We start from the raw sequence: 19889 nt of genomic DNA on the forward strand, positions 1-19889 counted from the left end.
AGTGAGGGGGGGGGGGTTAGGGGGTAGAAATCACATGCTGCCATCTCAGTGAGCCTTTTCCACTTCTTACCTGCCTACACGTTTTGGTCCCAATTAACCTGGCAATTGCACAAAAGTTGTCATAGTAGGTGCCAATAAGAACTCTGAACATTGAGGCTTCTGCACCACTCCACTCCACATTCTCAGGAGGCTCAATATTTGGCTTCATCTTAATTGGTGTTTGACACCTAGAATTTGCTTCTGCAACAATCAAAAGATATCTATCAGTTTAAGCTGGTTTTACAATTTAACGCTTTCCATGAACCTTCAAAAATATCAAGTCATGGATTTAAAATATGAGAATGAAGTTCTGTTGTAAAGTATCTACAATATTTTTCCAGTGGAAAAACGCAACAAATTGAGAAGCCTTCACATACCTATTTGAGAAGCTACAGTCAGATAGTGGAAAGAACTGAGATAGCACAGTGTAAAATAACTATTCTGAACTTTCATCATAGGACTCTGTGACAAAACTATTCATATGTGGTCTTCTAAGTTCAAGGGTCAGGAACCTTTTCTCCGTGTGGGCTGCGAGTATGCACCCCCTGGTGTGGCCAGCTGCCTGCAGCTGCCCTCACCACTGATCCCCAACCACTTTGTAGCAACAGCAAGTACAGACACAACAGAGCAGCAGGCTCCACAGTGTGGAGAGGATGGGCAGCATAATGCAGCCCTGTGCCACAGATCACCTCCATATAGACTTGACCTTCATGGGTTGGATCCGACCTTTTTGCAGACCAGATCTAATCCAGAGCCATTTGTTGCTAATCCCTGATCAGTAAAAAGCCCACTTAGATTCAAAATACATAGGTTTTAAAGCTGGTTTGCAACGCTCTGAGCCCTCCTCAAAACTGCATACTTAAATTCTGCCGTCTTTTAAGTTGTACATTTGACTCTTTAACATTATCATTTCCTGACTACTGAGTCTGTATGTAACAATCACACATTCCAATGAAATATTTCATAATTAATTACTTAACAAGTTTGTGGCTCCTTTATTAAAACATTATTCAGCCTTACCAGAGGAGCTGGATGTTTCATCTTTCTTCTCCTCTTCTTCTTTATCATTATTTTCACCTCCAGTTTCAGTTCCAGCCTCCCGGTCACTATCAGTGTCCTTTGATTCCAACACATTTATTGTTGGTGTGCTGGGTCTACTGGTGTTGTTATTTGGAAGTCTTCCCCTTCGGCGACCACCTGGGCGCTTTGGTGGTGTTTTAATACGCTCAGCAGTGAGCGCGGCCGCAAACTCCTTTGCCCCTTCCTATGTAAAACAACACTAGAGTTTTCAGATCATGAATTTGAAATATTTTAAATTTGTGGGTAGAAAAAAAGATGGGAATGAATAATGAATTACTTCAGGCCCAAGTCTATTTTTCTACGTTAATATGCATTTTACAAATTTAAACTTCAGCTAAAATGTTCACTTTTTTATTCATTTATATATTTTTATCTAGGATGCTTTTGTGATTCTATTCCAATGAAGGCTCATTGAAAATATGAAGGTTATCATTAGTAGAACATATTTAGAGATCTAATTTTATTTTGTTTTCCCTTTAACCAAACAGATAAAAAATAATTTGAGGGAAGAAAAATATTTTCCTGCGCAAAGTCCACTGTGAACAAGAGATGCTAGGAACTATCAGAATATAATGACTAAAAGTGGTCTAATTTTACACAACACTACTTGTGCTAGTTGGCTTTGAAGTGGCATGGAATCTAAGAATGTATTTTAAATGATTTATAGATTACAGAATTATATTTGGTTTATTCTGTTGAACAGCTACCCTGAGAAAAGCGTAAAGAATGGAATGGAAACTTTATCAACTTAGGGCTGATACAGTCCAAAAGCAGATGGCACTTTTTTGCCACATTAGCTTCATCAGGATGCAAAGACTGGGAAACCTCTCTGTTGAAGAAACAGCATCTCCAGTTTAGAATTTAAAATTAAATGAAAAATAATTTAAATTATGCCCCCCCCGCCATCCATAAACAGGTAAAGTCACAGATGAGTAGGGAAACTAAGGTTTGGATGGACGCAACACCATTACAGGGAAAGCTGTATGTACTGTCAAAAATGCCCATTTTTTAAAAATCTGAGCCTAACATTGTGCATCTTATGCAGGTAAAACAAATTCAGCTTCCCAATATGGAGTTACCAAGTCCTTGATGCTAACACCCTTACTCTCACAAAAAAAAAATACCATGAAACATTTGACTGAAAGTAACCAGCACCTTAAATTTGCATCTCCCAGGACTCCTGACACCATGTGAGAAACTAGTCACCAACGTTCTCCTAAACACCCTTGTTATACAGCTAAATTAATTAGTTTGACAAAAATATGTAATCTAATTAAATACTAGGGTTAGAATTCTATTACTCTTTGGGCACCTACATGACAGTTTTCCAGCTGTGCAAATGGTGTTTTTGGCACTTCTGCGAACTTCAAGATTCTATTATCCCTACAGTGCGTACAGTAGGCTACGCACCACCTGGGTACATGCATGTCCACCATGGATACCCAAGTCATAAAGACATAGCTGGATAAATACCCATGACAAGGGAGGCAGTCCCTCCCCTCTAAGTCCAATGGCCTAGTTGTTATAGTTGCCTAGGGAGTGGGAGACCCAAAATCTAGGCCCCATTTACCCAGAGTGGGTTTGAACCAGTATCTCCCCAGCTTCCTAACACAGTGCTCTTACCACCATGCCACAAAACAGGTATTATCCAATCCATTCTCCAGGTCCTAAAACCCAGGCTGCTGAAGTGCCCGAATCACTCTGACTGGAACTAAAGGGGGGAGGGTCTGCCTCCCTGACCCCAAGGAATGATGTTGAGTTACTGCATATGCTTGTGTGTCCATACTGCAGGGGTAATGGTACTTATGCACAGGTAGTAATCCTAAAATCACCCTTTATGCAACTGGAAAACTGTCAATTAATTGCATCAAATAAAAGAATTCTTCCCGTGATTCATATCCAAGTATACATGGACACAGAGCAAGGGAAAAAAAATCTCCCAACCCTGCAATCAAAGAAATTATCTTACCAGATGCTGATAACAGTGCGGTCCACAAGGTTTATTATCTATTGCTGTTTCTGTATTCTTCCGTTTGTAAGTGTTAGGAGTTGCATGGAATGCTGTCAAATAAAAACATTACTCAAGTGAGTCTTAAACAAACAAACAAACAACAAATAAAATAAAACGGTCTCCTGCTCAGTTTCATCCAAGATCAAACCAGACCAAGTACCAGACCTTTAATATGGCAATACTGGTAATAGGCAGGGGAGAAACTAAGTGATATTTCATTTGTTATTCAAAAAAAGAATCTAAGAAAGCAGGTAAATAAACCTTTGGAAAGCTAAGTGTAAGTACTTATTCAGATCAGTATCATAATGTAGACTACTATTCTTTTCTCTCCTATAAGCAGATTTTTTTGAGGAGGAGAGATAAAGCATTTTATACCACTAGTATCATTTTCATTCTGGGATTTTTTATTAACATACATTTTACATCCAGTACAAAGACCAGGACTGATCATAGCTAATACCTAAAAAGAGTCAATTCTTATTTGGTCGGTCTTTGGAAAGACAGTGGACTCATTTTGCCATTCATATTAAGCCTCCTTTATATTACTTATAGGGTGGAGGTGTCTTACTTAAAAAAAGCATCCAAGGATTCACGCTGAACTTCAGTGGGACATCTTAACAGCTGTACCAAAGATAACCTCAAAGTAGCTACCACACACACCTTTAGATAGCTAGACTTCCATGTTTTTGCCGTTATTCAACTAATTAGGGGTGAAAAACTTGTGTGGAGACAGTCAATAGAACCCAGTGTCCTAAGTTGTTTAGACGCTTTTTAAAATTTTACTCACAGGTTTCCACAGTGCTCTTATTCTGATAGTGCTCTCATACTCATAGAATAAAATGGACAGACATTTCCACATTTTTTTTTTCCCAAGGAGGAAATAAAATACCACTTTCAAAGTCTACTTTCTATATCATAGCAAGGAGTATACACCTTTTGTTATGGTTCACCTTTATTATTTTGAGAGACAGATCATATTCATTTGTTCAAAACATACTTAGCTCTCTTGACCACAGATCAGGGTCACCATGGGAGCATAATTTAGATGAGCTTCCAAGCTAATACCTTTCTGTACTAACTGTGTCAAAACTGAACAAAAAACAGAAAGGAAAATAAAATCAAACTCCTTGTCCGAGATACCCAGTGAAAGAGGAAAAACTAGTAAAAAAACCCAGATCTCTTGTTTTTGTTTCCAATGGATTATTATAAAGATTAAGGAAAATAAATGTTTACAGAAATGTTTAAGATGATGTCATTATTAGTATGCTATCTACCCTGAATTCAGAGTGCTCTGCTACCCAAATGAAAAAAAAAAATCATTTTCTTAAAAGTCAATACTTATATAAAATTAACCATAAGGTAAAAAGATAATAAATCCCACCTGTGATCCTACTTATAGCCTAGAGTGAGAATCAAACTCTTAGAGGATCATTAATCTCTATTTAGAATCTAACATACATAAATATTTATTATTAGAGCAATTAAAATAATTACCACTATAATCTTTTACAGGTTTGCTGCATTAAGTAACAGCAGTATGTACATTTCTCTCTATCCTTAGAATAGGAACACTTTGGTAATATTAACTGTTCTTTCTTAAAAGTAATTAAGATTTTAAAAAACAGCCACTATGCATAAACAAGATTTGTGCTCAAGTCCCAATGGTGAACAATTTAATTCCACAGTGCAAATGTTATACTTCAATTGCATAACACAGAAGATAACATTCATTTTAATAGTTATAATATTACATCCAGAAAAGAAGTTTGAAATTTCCACAATATCAAGACAACCAAAGCAGTAAACATACTAGACCAGCGAGTATAAACTGATGTAGCACTACTGACTGCATGTGAAGACACTATTAACCAGTGGTTCTCAGCCTTTTTTGGGGTGGGGGAGACGACTCATGGCACCCTGTGTTAGACTCAAGGCACCCTTCACAATCCCAGCTCTTAGCCTTCACTTGTTTCTTCTCTACAGCAACAGAAAAATTGCTCCGTTTTAAAGAACTCAGAAAAAGCATAGCTGGTCAGAAAGTTTTTGACACTATATAAGAGACTATATGAAATCTCTGGGCTTATCTTGTGAATAATGTGTAGGTGTTTCCATATCTAACAGTGTTAATAGTGCGCAGCATCCTGGGACACCAGTATCATGATTAAAAATCATTGCTATGGACACAGCAAGTTGCACCAATTTACATGGGCTGGCAAGCTGGTGTTTAAAAGATACATAAGCAGTTCTCATTTTGAACTCTCAGCCCAAAAGAGTTTGCAGTTATGATTTCCTTGTTCCATTTTAAACCAAATAATATCCAGTGGCAGAAAAGCCAATACACAGTATTACCACATTGACCCAAAAAAAGGGCAGGTAGGGGAAGAGATGCTTTTCAGACAATTCTCAGATTCTGTTCCTGGCTATTTGTTTTGTATTGTTCTACAAATGTCACAAAATCAAGTCACAAGTCTAAGAACCTTTAATTCTTAAACATCCTAAAAATCTTCACATTCCCTCTGACAATGCTAGTTGTCAAGTGCTTACTGCAAGGAGCCACAAACTTGTTAAATAATTCCTTATGAAGTATTTCATTGGAATGTGTGATTGTTACATACAGACTCAAGTCAGGAAATGAAAATGTTAATAGCTGAACATACAATCTAAAAGAGGATAGAATTTAAGTATGCATATGAATATAATTAGAAAATGATTTCTGATTATACATCTCATGCAACTTTACATGCATATAGTCATTATCATAATCCAGGGGAGCTCAACCCTGTCCCACTCTGTAACCAGCGGAATCCCCCTGGGTCTTGAAATTTGGCAGAGGGGGGAAAGCAGGCAATTAACACTACCACCCCTACCCTGGTGCCAAATTTCCAAGCCCCATGTGAGCAGACTGGACCCAGGTCAGGGCACACCTACACTATGAACCAAATCCAGCCTCTGAAAAGGGTACTACATATTTAATAGGTGTTCCAAAGTTTAATCAATTCATAAAGTACATAAAACCTTTCAGAGATTAAAAAAAATTAAGTGCAGATTGACATGAAGCTGTACCTGATCCAATAATTTTGTACTCTTCTTTTTATAAAGGAATTCTATGCCTCTTATTTGCAAACATTGCCATTTGCCCATTTGGCACCCACAGTATATAGGCAAGTACAAAAGGAGTACAGCTACAAACAGAAAATCAGTTAGCGTAACTTGTGAGTTACTGTTAAGAGCAACTTTACATGTCTTTTTCATCTACATAACAGATTTACACACATGCGTGCACGCATGCACACACACTTGAATTGTTCAGATGTCACGTAGATAAAATACACAAAGAAACTTTACAAATCTGAAGATTCAATATCATCAATTTTGTTCATTTCTTTTCAGCTTTTAAAAGAAATGAAAGGGAGCAGGAAAACAGAAAGCAACCAAGTCTTGGAAAAGCTGAACAATTTTCAGTGCTCAAGAAAAAGACTTATTTTCTCTTCATACCCAAAAGAAGATGGCTTTGCAGTAAAATGAGCACACAGCTGGGACCCAAGCTTGCAGTTTACCAGACTACAGCAATCTGCAGAAAATCAAAACTACTTTTGTTATATGTATTAGTTTCACATGGAGACGTTTCTATCATAACAGCGTTTGGGTGGAGTTATATTCGTCCTCAAATTTGTCAGTTTTTTTCCTGGTCAGCAGAAAAGCAAAAAAATTAAGATGCTGCCATTTAATTTGTAACAGAACACGGTGAGGCATGCCAATATTCTAACACCCAGCACCACAAAGTTTACAAAAATAATATTTGGAGATACACATACACACATGCTTCAAAACACTGCACCTGAAGAATTCAATCTGTATCTATCAATCAAAACAGCAGGGAGTACTTTGTCCTTAGTTTGTTTTAAAAAAGGATGAAAAGGTAAATTTGTCCAATCAGGTGTATCAACTTTTTGAACATCGTTTTTTCTTCAGTGAAAAGGGTTTCTGCCCTCCCTCTCCTCACCCCTCCCCCTCCAAAAGTGAAAGACTTTACAGATAGTTTCCTAAAAAAATAAATAAAAATAAAACTTTGGATTCACATGATTTCTTCTAGAAATTCATTTTATAGCCAAGTCCTTTCCAATCAAGAAAGCTTGGTCTGTAGCTCTCATGCTTCATCCTGGGATTTATAACCTGTATCATCGCCAACAGGCTCAGTCCTCAAGACCTCACTGAACCCTAACGATTTTACAATGTTCAAGCACATATGTAACATTTTAACTTTGAATGTACTTTTAATCCATAATAAACTATTTTGGAAATTCTCCCTACCTAATAATTTTCCTTCTAATATTCTTTGCAAGTCCAGATGCTTAGATACAAATTCCTCACTACCAACACATGAAGACAACAGTAAAAGATTTTCATGAGTGTCATCATATATACCAGTATATAAAGGGACTGACAGCTCATCAAGCAGACTTCAGAAGTCTACTGAATTTCCAACATGTAACTAGGAATTTAAACTTTGTGATAAAAGCCTGCTACTATTCTCAAGAAGATGGGAATGTAGACTAACAGAGGCAGGATAAAGTAACTTCCTTCAGTAAAGAGATCAGATATGGAGAGTTTTCAGCCTTTTTTGAGCTTATGCCGTACCAGGCATTTGGATCGCCCAAGTTAGTATTCCAGCTGCTATTGCATCCCACCATTGCTACCAGACACCTATTTTGATAACTGCAGCTGCAAGAGCCTAGATATCACTCTCCAGTGCTTTAGCAATGGTATGAAGATAGCTTATTTAGTTGTTCTGTTGTGCCATCAGAGAGGCATCAAACATTTGTACAAGAAGTAATTCTTCATGTTGCTGCTTGTGCCCTGAATGTTGTCAATACAACCTTCCCACCACTGATGCAAACTTTTTTTGGTAAATCTTTTATTCTTAATTCAACAAGATGGATTTAGCTTTTGACTTGTTACCACTTGCATAAAATGCAAGATATCACAGGATGTGAATAGACTGACCACTTATTATGATTTTATAGGGCAAGGTTAGAGGATTCAGCTGAACCATGGTAACAATTCCATTACTCCACAATAATTTACCACCTGTTTCATTCATGAGTAAAATTACTGCAGTTTTAGCAGTGGGCAGATTATAGTTGCAAAAGATCAACTGATGCATGCCTGCAGCACTAAGTCACCTACCTGTCCCTGTCCCCCTCCCTTCAGGCTGTTTGGTTTGTCCAGTCTCAGACAACTGAACCATGGTTCTTTAAAAAATTCTTAAAGCTCTGGTTCCATCAAAAAACGCCCCCACAAAAAATAGATGTTTGCTTATTTGTGTAAGCAAGAAAAGAAAGTGAAGGGTTCTTCTGAGTGAAGAAAGACTTCATTAAATAATGGAACTTTCCAGATAACTACCATATCGTGATGAAAAAAAGCGATGCAAAATACTTGCAAGCCAGAGTCTAGAGACTGCCACCTTGAAGAGCAAAACATACACTTCGGGGAGTAAGAATCTAAGAAAAATCTTTCACAATGGCTCAAACAGGAATTTTGAGAGAGATTCAGGACTAAGATCTATTTTCTGCTAGGACAGGTTTGATTAAACCATCTTAACTCTGCTGTTTTATAATAGTGATACGATGCAATGCACCCCAATGACAAGGTATCCATAGGACTCTGAAAACCTACAGCAGTTCCTGCTGAAGGAATAATAGTGACTAGAGCTGTCCTGTTTTGCTTTGGCTGAATCTGCAGAGCGGAATCACCTCCCAATCTGTTTCGAATGGGCTGCAAGCTTCACACAGCCCTACTGCCCAGCTGGGGAGAGCTTGGGGCTAGGGGCCTCAGTAGGGAGCAGGACAGGGTTGTGGGTGGCTTGTCCGGGGGAGGGCTGCTGCCCTCTGTGCAGGCAAGGAGACCCCTGCACAGATCTCCAATTCCTGTCATGCTAGGTTGCAGGGCAGGAAGGCAGTGCAGAGTGGCAAGCAAGCCTGCTGGTCCCTGCCATGACTCAGCTCCGCAGGTAGCAGAGATCTAGGGCTGCACAGGGCAGGCAGTGGTGGTGAGGAGACCCCAGCGCAGATCTCTGCTCCCTGAAGAGCCAAGTTACGCAGCAGGGCAGCAGTGTACAGCTGTTTCCCTGCAAGCCCAGCTCTGAAACTCCAAAATTTTCCAAAACAGTTCTGAAACTTTTTGGATGCCTCGTTTCATTTCATAGATGTTTCAAAGCCTTCCGTTTCGACCGGATTTGGTGTTGCGGGTGCCAAAATGGCCCGAAACACCTCAGAAATGAAACAGCTGCTGAAATTTTGCACAGCCCTATTAGTGACCCAATTCTCATCATCAAAATATTCCTCTTCCAAAAACTCCAAAGTACAAAACTGTAGACAGCATGTACCATCTTTATTAGCACAGTTGTTAACAAATTTTTTTGTATTATACACAGATAGATCGCTTATAAAAGAATAAAGTGCCACTGATGGATATTTCCCCCCATCTGAGGTCACCCTATCCAGAATTATGCTGTAAGCCAGTGGTGAACTTTATCAATGATGACAACTGGATCCAACATTTTAAAGCCTATTAACTAGAAGCCAGGATGCCAGTTCCACTGGCAAATTCACCAAATCTGGGAATAATGCCCTTTTGCCTAGTCCTCAGCAATCAGAAAGAAGCAAACCTCACTATCTTTTGTAGTATTCTTCTTCTCCATGGGTTCGAGTGAAGGTCCACATGACATGATAATACACAACATTTGGGATATTTGTTTTCTAATGGAAAATGAGGATAGAATATTTATTCTCTGGATTTTTTAAAACAGCGACAGAATCCTGCTGGCAATTAGTCAACCAAGCTGGCATATATGACAAACAGCTGGTGACCAATTTTTCATTCTACTGGACATGTGGTCTCCAATTAGCTAATCTGACACTGTTTTAATCCTTTTGTGATGTTATTGCCTGACAAATTGTGGCAGTTTCCCACCCCTCACCAAAATCAACAGCCCATGCAATACTTACTTAATTTTACTGTGTTCAGATTCAGACTACTCTCCATGGGAAGGATGCGAAGATGCATCCTTTCCCACACGAGTTGCTCTTTATCAGCTAGCACCTTACAGATCCACTTTCATGACAACTAGCAGTTAGGAAAACATTTGAGTCCAAATAAAGAAAGCACTGCAATCTGATCTACAGAAGTGAGCCTGCAGATGGCTTCCCACTTCACTACTACCAGTACTGCTAGATGTAGGTATATAATACAGACATTGACTCAGGTCACATCAATGTTTGTATCTGACACTCATTTGGCATGACTATCTTATACTAAAAGAGTCAACAGGGTGTGTATTGAATCAGAACTCCAGGAAGACTAGCCAAGAATAATGAGTTCTTCATTCAATTAATCATCTGGACACAGTTCTCTAGAACACAACCTAACAATGGTTTCCTCTCTCTCTCTCCCTCTCGCACGTGCACACGCATGCACAGTCTTGCTAAACACTTGTTTAAAAAAAAACACAACAACTCTTTCAAGGTTCCTGTAAGCATTATCTTTATATGAGATGGCTTTTTTCCAATTGTTTCCAGGTCAGAAACTGAAGAGACCGATAGCAATAGTAACAAAACATCAGAAAGCATAAAAATCACTGTCTAAGTAGCCATCTTGAAATCGAAGGGACCAACCTTCCTCTGAGTTGAAGACCTAAATCGATAACTACAGAGAAACTGAACACAGCCTGTATATAGGTCTGTTTATTTTCCTAGAAACAGTGAAATTCATAGACCCAAACCTAATCTTAAATACTGATTCAGGGAAAAATAATGGTGTTGGAAAACCGAGGTGGCACTCTATTCTCCACATGTGAATCAGATTTTTTTTGGATGCTGCTTTTCATTCCTGAGGCTGTGGCAGCTGAACTGGACAAGATAACTGTTGTATGCTTCGCAGTTTTTCCTCGACTGAACAACACACAATAGATACTACTTTTAAAAGGAACAGATCCAAGTTCAAGTAAGCATATGAGCTATTGTGGAAAAGAGAATCAAATATGGTGTTAGACAGTGCACAAGTCAACATATTTTTACAATAAGCTACTTGAAGGCAAAGGAAAAAGTAGTCCAAATCTGACCTCCCTGAAAACAAATACCTTTTTGAAGATGTCTGTTCTGTTGAACTGAGCCACCCTTTCCAAGTCACAAATTTAGTATTAGTGGTTTTGGAGAATCTAGAGTCCACAGTGCCTGCTACTTGGGGCCTGCCATATAGAGGACTTAGCTTTGGTGCGTCTGGAGTTCTCTGGCCAAAAGAAGTGCTCCTCTGAAAATTAGGACTCCATTCTATAATCGACATGGCCTTGGTGATCATAGTCACATTGCACTGCTGTAATTGGAAGCATAGAACCTGACAGTTTAATTATCTTTAAGCCTCAGATGATTTTATGAACTTCTGCAGCCACCTGTACCTTTCTCTAGAATAGCAGATCTAGAAGATGGATATCTACAGTACCAATGGCTTCTCAGAAAGTCTTCTTTACTTCTGTTCATCCAAAAGGTGTGTCTGGCAAAGTTGCCATTATAGAAGAGCACCTACAGATGCCTTAAATGAAGACCTCCACTTTATCTTTGGATATTAGCACAGGCTTTCTATATCGACATTTCATTTCTAATTTATCCATTCTTTGGCACCAAGACACTACGACTAGTGCTGCTAAAGCCTTCTATGGCCCCACAAAGCTGGAATCTTTAGGCAATTAATTTGTTGACTGTCACCGTCTGAGTTTGTGACCTCATCTATACCACCAATATAATCTTGCTCCATCTTCTCTCTCTGATTATGAAACAATTATAACCTACACTCATAAATGAGACCTTGAATGAAATATTCCCAGCCCCTCTGCTCCTGGTTTTCAAACAACTATTCAACCTTGCCCAACTCAGAGAGGCAAACTCTCCATTGCCCAAACGTCAAGAGGAACACAGCCTTGCTTTAGCAAGAAATGCTTAACCCGTCAATATACCTTCACTGTTACTACAATGAACAACTCCCACAACAAAACCCTCAGAGTTCATGGTTCCTACACATGCCTTTTCAAAAATATGATATACCTGATCCAATGCACCAAATGCCATCAACTACTCGGGTGAAATGAAACAAAAAACCATGCACCAGAATGAATTCTTACAGAAAGAAATATAAAAAGACAAACATACACCATTAGGAGCACATTTCTCACAAAACAGCCACTCCCCCTCTGAACTTATTATCCTTACGCTCAAGAGAAATCTGCCCAACACTTAAAAGGAGAACTTGGGGACAAAAATTCATAAGCTGGATGGACACTAAGAACCAAGGGCTTAATAATATTGGCTTTATGGTATATTATAAACATACCTGATTCCTGAATTCTTTTCAAAGAGGTGATAATGACCTTCCTCCATTTGACAGACCTTGATCTCCCACTAATCTGCTACTTTTTCTGTTAATTGTTTGTGCTGCCCTAGGAACTCTCTCCCCATCCTCCTTTCAACAGTTTTTTAGAAAAGCCAACACAGCAGTCTCTCAAACCTGATGAAGAATTTCTTGCATTTGAAAGCTTGTCTAACTCCATCCCAACTATACAATTAATCCAATAAAAGATACCACCCTACAAAATCTTTGTCTCCATCTAAAATCTTGGACCATCATGGCTACAACATCATTCTAATATTACCATATTTAATTTTAGCACCTATTAGCACTTTTTCCCCCATCCTGTTATACATTGTACACTAATGCTACTTACAACTTCTTGAGTTCCATAACGTAAAACAGATGTACTACAAAAATGTTGCTATCACTGCACTTACGATGCAAGAAGCAGTCATATTTAAAACAGCGCCTACAGAAGAGCGTATGAAAGGAGTGCAGACTCTGCTCCCTCTGAACAGATTTAGCATTTGGTCCATCTATGTTTGGTGTACACTCAGGAGGAAGAGCTCCTGGAAGCTGCTGCTCTGTGAGTTCTTTGTATCTGTGAAAAAAACATCAAATCAAAAGTTGCTTACCTATACAGAAACAATCAAGTATAAACCAAATAAAGAGATAAATCCAAAAGTAAATCTGGATTTATCTGTAGTTATTTTGAATTTACACAAGAATTTGGCACCAATCACCCATAATCATCTCTCCACCCATTTATCTTGGGAGGTTGGGGCAGGGGATTCAGTTTTGTATCTAGTTTCCAAGGCCACAACATAAGTAAAAATCTGAATTATTTGAATCAAACGTAATAAAATGTCCTTGATGGCTATGTATGTGCAGCTCTTATGACAAACTACTATTTCTTTACTCATTAATCCACAAATGGATATAAGGCAGGGATAAATTTATTGTTTTAGAAACATTATCCCCTCCAGATAAAGCTTTCCCATTGCACTCAAAGATTACAGCAGTAGGGTATTCTCTCCTTCATTGAAAGGCCAAAGCAAAAACATATACATAAATATTTTTGATAACCCCTGGGTAAGGCTTATACACTACCCTTCTCTCCCATGTAATATTTTTCATTTGTAGATTCAAGCCCCCACACCCCCACCCCAAATGAGGTTGATATCTTCAGTACCATTTTACAGAAGTTATTTGCCCAAGATCATCCAGCAGATCAGTGGCAGAGCCAGGCATAGAAGGCAGGACTTGAGTCCCAGTTCAGTGCTTTATCCACTAGGCAACAGTGGTCTCTCATACTTTATCTGAAACAACCAATGCCTTTTAAATATCACCTATATAACCTATACTACTGCCATCAAATTTCACCTCCCAGTCCTAAGGCCTGAAGTGATGACTCTCCCCCAGCTGGCAACAAACTTTTTTTTTTTTTTTTTTTTTTTGAGAGCCAAAAACCCCGAAGCCCACACAATGATTAAGTACAACAGAGATCTTACTTTTCCTTCAGTTCCTCAGCTGTACCCTTGTCTGGAAACATTGAGGAAATGGCTTCAAATATCTTATCAGAAGGAAATTTCCGAGGTGGATGACTCTCTTTGTCTGCAAAGACGGACAGATAAGAAGTTTGGGGAAAAAAAGGTGGGGGGATAAAAAAGAAAATTATTTTGCTTTTCCATGCAATAGCGTGCGTGCGTCTGTATGTTGCTCTACATGTAAACTTACTGCTTACTCCAATATTGAAAAGGGTGGGGAGGACCTACTGGCTTAAACTAATAAAAGCTAAAGACCTGACGTAATGAAGTTGAAAATTTTAGTTTGTAAAGTAATAAAAAAAAAAGGGATTTACAGTAGGGAAAAAAAATCCTCTGTACAAATGTATATGGCTAACACCTGTAGATGGAGAGTCAAATTATCAGCCATACTTACCTACTCTTTCCTTATTAAAAGCTGCACAATACTACCATACAGGTGACAACCATGAGAAGCATATCCATCTCAGATGAAAGAGAAATATCAAGTTGCAATACTACTACCTATAATTAGGATGACCATAAGTCCCGTTTTAGCAGAGACAATCCTGGATTTCAGAGGCTGGTCCTGGCCAGCTATTGAGAATTATAACGGACATCCTGGAAACATAGGGGTGTGGGGCACAGTCTGGCCAGGGGTTAGATCAGTGCAGAGCACCTTGCAGGCAGTATCCCAGACTGCAGGCAGTATCTGCATTTCTAAGATGCTGTTCCAGATTTTAGAGATTTCCATATGGTCAGCCTACTTATAATAGTCTCTAGTCCAGGGGTTCTCAACTCCTGGCCCGTGCGTCAGAGCTGTCTCACAGAACAAAGTCATCTGGCCCACTGGGCCCCCAAGCATCTGAAAATTTGGCCGCAGAGAAGCCTTAATTGCTACTCCCTGCAGCCAAATTCCCAAATGCATGGGGGTCCCACAGGCTAGATAACATGGCCCTGCATGCTAATTGGCAGCATGGGGCCCGACCCAAGCCAGCCCATGAACTGCCCCATGCCACTCATCATACAAATGAGGACAAAGGGTTGAATACCATTGCTCTAGGCTAATTAGGGAACTGAACTGCATAGGAAATACCGAGGAAAGATCTGTTAACCACTTTCTATTTTATGTTTGTGAGAAGTAAACTTCCATTGAGCAAATAAATACAAAAAGAAATACTTATATTGACATACCTATTCTATTGCCTTCTCGGTCTTTCTGCTTTTCATCTCTCTCATCACAAATATCATCTCCATCATCATCATCTTCATCATCACTATACTGACCAAGTGCATTGACCAGCTCCACAAATATCTCATCATTAATAAATCCACATTCTGAAATTCAACAAGGTAGTAATGAACGCACACATGCACACAAGCACAAAGTCTTCATTTATATCCTTGGTTTACTGTTTAGCATGAAATGCATTCTGTATTTAGAGCACATTACAACCCAGGTTCAGCATCAGACATGGGAGGGCTAGAAGGCGAGTTAGAAAGTACAGTCTCTTACCTATTAATTTTCCTCCTAAAGCTATTTATGTTAGCAGAGTGGTAGAACAAAAATCCTTCCGATAACCAATAACAGGGAAAAAAAGCAAGGCTCTCATCCTCTCTCTCTTCCTACAAAAGGTAGCTGGGTCGATTACTTGCTCTGTTTTGAGAACCAAGGCCAGAAGCTCAGCTCTCCGCTGGCCAGTTTTTAGTCTTTGTTGCACGACTGGCACAAAGCTGTTATTACTGAACAGAAAGGGACACCTCAAGCATGAGTTAGTTCCTCAACTAGAAGCCCCTCCCTGCCAGACCACTGGCCTAGAATAATACCAGAAAAAATTGCTCTAGCCAGTGATGGCGTAAAAGTGGTATTTAAAGGTTTGGGGGTGTGGTGTGGGTGTGTCCATCCATTGGCTTTGTTGTGTTAGACAGCCTGTCTGCTTCTGAGGGCTCAGAAACCTGTGTACGAGATCCAGGCATTCTAATGTGCATACACATACACACACATATGCGCATTAGAATGCCTGGGTCTCGTGCACAGTTTTCTGATCCCTTAGAAGCAGACAGGCTGTCTAACACAACAAGGCCAGTGCGTGCACACAGTCTGAGAAACTGGGGGCATGTACCACACTGTTCCATAACATGAGAGAAGGTGGTACCAGTTCACAAAGTTCCAGAGCAGGGGGCCAGTTTTCCAGTTTTGGGGGAACAGACCAAATTAGGAGGACACCAGTAAAGCTCCAAAGTAGGATGTCAGCATGTGATAGGTTTATGAAAACGGAATGTGCTGACAACACAGGATGTGGATAGTATAACAAACACAAAGACCAAGCAGTGATAGTCAAGGATGAAGAATCATCAAGAGTCATCAGGAGGAAGAAAGAATACAAAAGCAGTGACTTGAGAATAACAAAAAGCCCGCATCCTCCTCCTCCCCCACAGGGTCCCTGTCCCTCAGGAAGGGTCCCCAAAGCAACCATGCAGAGAGGGCACATCATCAGCCTGTCTCATCCACTCCACTGGAGGGGGAGGGGCCTTGGTATCCCACCTCCAGGCTGCTGACACCTAAGAGAGCCTTCAGAGTGAAGCCTGCATCCTGGCCAGACATTTCTTGACTCTGATGACAGCCCTAGAATTGGTAGCTACAGAATTAATTGATTGTTTGTATTAATTTCTTCTCTGTTATCACTGTGCATCAATAAGTTTGCCTATTATTGAATGGAAAGGTCGTGGTCGGTCTGAGGGTAGGTCTCTACCACTCCAGAACAAGGCATCTATCTGGGTCCTAAATCCAGAGCCAACAGCCAGTAAAGTCAAAAGGAAGACAGAAGTTATAATACAAGGAATGAAGCATTCCATAACTATCCTGAGTTACTTTAAATAGAGAGGCATTTTACTATCCTGCCTCCTGACAACAGCCCCTCAAGACTGCAGATTCCCATGCTGCCTGTATTGATCATCTCCAAATAAGAATGATACAAGTATTAGAGAAAAAGTTTCTCTATTTAAAACTGAAAAAGTGTCTTTGATGGCCAAAATGCTAATTACTGCCATAAGCTAAGGATCTAACCTAAAAAGGGAAACAAAGTTGTAAGAGGTAGTCTTTATAAGGCATTCTTCCTCGCAAGGATTATCACTGCATTTTCCAGATAAGAGCCTCCAAGAGAAGAAAAAACAAACAAACAAACAAACAAACAACCAAACAACAAACAAACTATGGTCTTTGGGTACCAGCAGTGTACATAAAAACATGTACAAGGAAAAAGCCACAGAAGAGAGGAAATGTGGGGGGGAGGGCTGGAAAACAAACAGACAAAAAAAACATTTCATCATAATAGCTACACCATCCAAAGAGGACTTCATGGAGAAACAGAAATAGGGCAGATAGTTAGTACCATATTTTGTTCAATACAGACACTTGTCTTTCACAGCTTCACCCAAAAGGCTTACCTATCCCAATTATTCCAGCATTAAATGAAACTATAACCAATGAGCAGCCAAGCAAAAAACAGAGTTTAAGAGGGAGCCTGAATAGCAAAAACCTAGACTCCTAACAAAGGAATCTAATGTTTTTTGTTGTGCTACAGAAAAGGTAAGCAAAAGGTTACTTTGTCATCATGAGCCAGAGAGGGCAGAAGATGACACAGCTTGTGGGACAACTCCCACATGGAGCAAAACAAAATTAAAAATCACTTTACACACTAAAATTCTATACAACAAACCTACAGAGAGGACAGACCTGTAGGAAGTTTTACCCAAGGAAGCCAAATGTTATTTATAAAAGAACTGTACGCTGAATGAACCAACAGTGTGCTCTTGTTGCAAAAAAGCAAACAGGATACTGGGATATATCAACAGAAGTGTAAGGAAAAGGATTCTTTTGCTCTATTCAGCACCAGTGAGGCCTTACGTGGACTACTGTGTCCAGTTTTCAGCACCATACTTCAAAAAGGAGGCAGACAGCTTGAAAAAAGTCAAGCAAAAAGCTACAACAATGATTAAAGGGCGTGGGCAGCATTACTTATAAGGAAAGTCTAAAAGAGCTAGGATTACTTAGTCTGAAAAAGGGAAGACTTAAGGAAGGATTTAATAAATTCTCAAATGCCTGATGGGCAATTATAGAGAGGGTGGAGAAGACCTTTGCTCTGTGGCTGCAAGGGACAGAAGCAATGGCCACTGATCAATGGCCTCAAGCTGCAGCAGAGGAAGTTTAGGTTGGAGAATAAGAAACTTTCTGATTACAGGGATGGTCAAGCATTGGAACACGCTACCTAGTAAAATTGTGGAATCTCCATCCTTGGAAGTTTTCAAGAGTAGGTTGTACAGACAGCTGCAATGGTTTAGTCAAGGATGGTTCCGCCTACAGCATGATGCTGGACTAAATGATCTTGTGAGGTCCCTTCTAACCCTACTTTTCTATGATGTTATAACTAATGACTTAAGTTAGTTCCAAAAGACAGCAGCATTTCCAGCATTTAAAATGCAAAAAAACCCAAACAATTAAACTGGCTTGCTACACAGCCTTGCCTGAAAGTCTTGTCTTCACCAGAATTCTGCCTTTTAACTAAACTGCATCTAATAAAAAGGACAAAATAGACTAAGAAGCAGTACGTTTCAGTGGCCTGAACATGACCAAGAATTTCCATATCTTTAAATCTCAACTATTATGGCTTGCTATGCTCTTGGGAAACTATGTCTTTTGTTTCACCACCCTGAACTGGCACAAGAATTTAGTTAATATTTATACAGCACTTTAGAACATAAAGCCATATATTAAAGCTAAGTACAATTGTAACACCCACCATACCCACAGCATAGAGGGTCCTAAGTAATACTATAAACAGTAACTGATTAAGTCCTCAATAATCATGATGGGGAAGAGGTAGTATAGATTTAGCTTATAAAACAGCATGTATTATAGCTGATTGCATCATAAATGCTAGTGTTTTGCATTTGTGTACAAAGAACTGATTCAGGTTTAATAACAGTGCACCCTACGTTTGAGGTCCCTTCCAGTACCAAGATTCTATAAATGTGCATCTGGACTCACCTCTGTCTCCATGAACTTTCCCATCATAGTTCTTGATCAATTCCTCAATAAACGTACCATCCTGGTCAAGCACTTCATCCCCCATATAAGGAATGTTATGTAAAACAGTTTCATCCTCTACCTAGAATAAAGTAAAAACAGATTCTCTGAATAATACAAAGTAAACATTATTTACATATTGGACCAGTCTCCCATCTCAGCAGTGCTATTGCCTAACACCTGTAACAAGTGGCAACCTAACAGAACAAAAGGCCAGAAGCCTTTCTTTTTTTTAAATTAAGAGTGTCTCAGACACCCACAACAGAGCCACTACTTCCCTCTACAGAGTTCGGAAAGGACATGTGATAAGAAGCACTCAACTAAAGACAGTGCAACAAGAGGCCAGGGGGATTTTAAAAGAGCTATTCAAACACTCACTTTCATTTTGGGTCACTTTGTTTTTCTTTTCCACTCTCCATTATAGAAAACAGACCTGCACTTATCATATATACCTGAGAGAAAAGTAGCCATCTTAGAAACTGAAAAATTCCTTTCCATACTTTTGCTACAAGCATGGAAATACAATGCAAATCACATTTAACTCATTTTCACCAGATATTATCATTCCTCAAATCTCAGCTTCAGCCAGCTACAGATCCTAGATACACAGGTTTTCTGCACATCAAAGCACAGACTTAGTCGTAGGTCTTCCTCCAGCCATCTTTCTGGAATAAAAATATTTAGTCCAAGCATCATTTCACAATTTAGAGTCCAATGTCTCTGCAGTCCACAGAGGCTGCAGTGTAAAAGG

General features: G+C 39.4%; 1 protein-coding gene across 3 annotated transcripts in view; it reads right to left on the reverse strand.

The window, feature by feature from the left end:
* The window catches only part of EZH2 (enhancer of zeste 2 polycomb repressive complex 2 subunit), an 82344-nt gene that overhangs the window by 14142 nt on the left and 48313 nt on the right, over window positions 1-19889 (reverse strand). For all 3 annotated transcript variants that reach the window (XM_019509118.1, XM_019509117.1, XM_019509120.1), the window contains 7 exons: window positions 19100-19220; window positions 15247-15390; window positions 14041-14143; window positions 12967-13130; window positions 3089-3180; window positions 1060-1303; window positions 71-240 (listed from right to left, as the gene is read on the reverse strand). In XM_019509118.1, coding sequence (XP_019364663.1) covers window positions 71-240; window positions 1060-1303; window positions 3089-3180; window positions 12967-13130; window positions 14041-14143; window positions 15247-15390; window positions 19100-19220 — 1038 coding nt within the window. The remainder of the gene's footprint in view (window positions 1-70; window positions 241-1059; window positions 1304-3088; window positions 3181-12966; window positions 13131-14040; window positions 14144-15246; window positions 15391-19099; window positions 19221-19889) is intronic.

The sequence above is a fragment of the Gavialis gangeticus genome, unplaced genomic scaffold (assembly GCF_001723915.1).
Source record: "Gavialis gangeticus isolate Ggan-Ray unplaced genomic scaffold, GavGan_comp1, whole genome shotgun sequence".
Lineage (NCBI taxonomy): Eukaryota > Metazoa > Chordata > Crocodylia > Gavialidae > Gavialis > Gavialis gangeticus.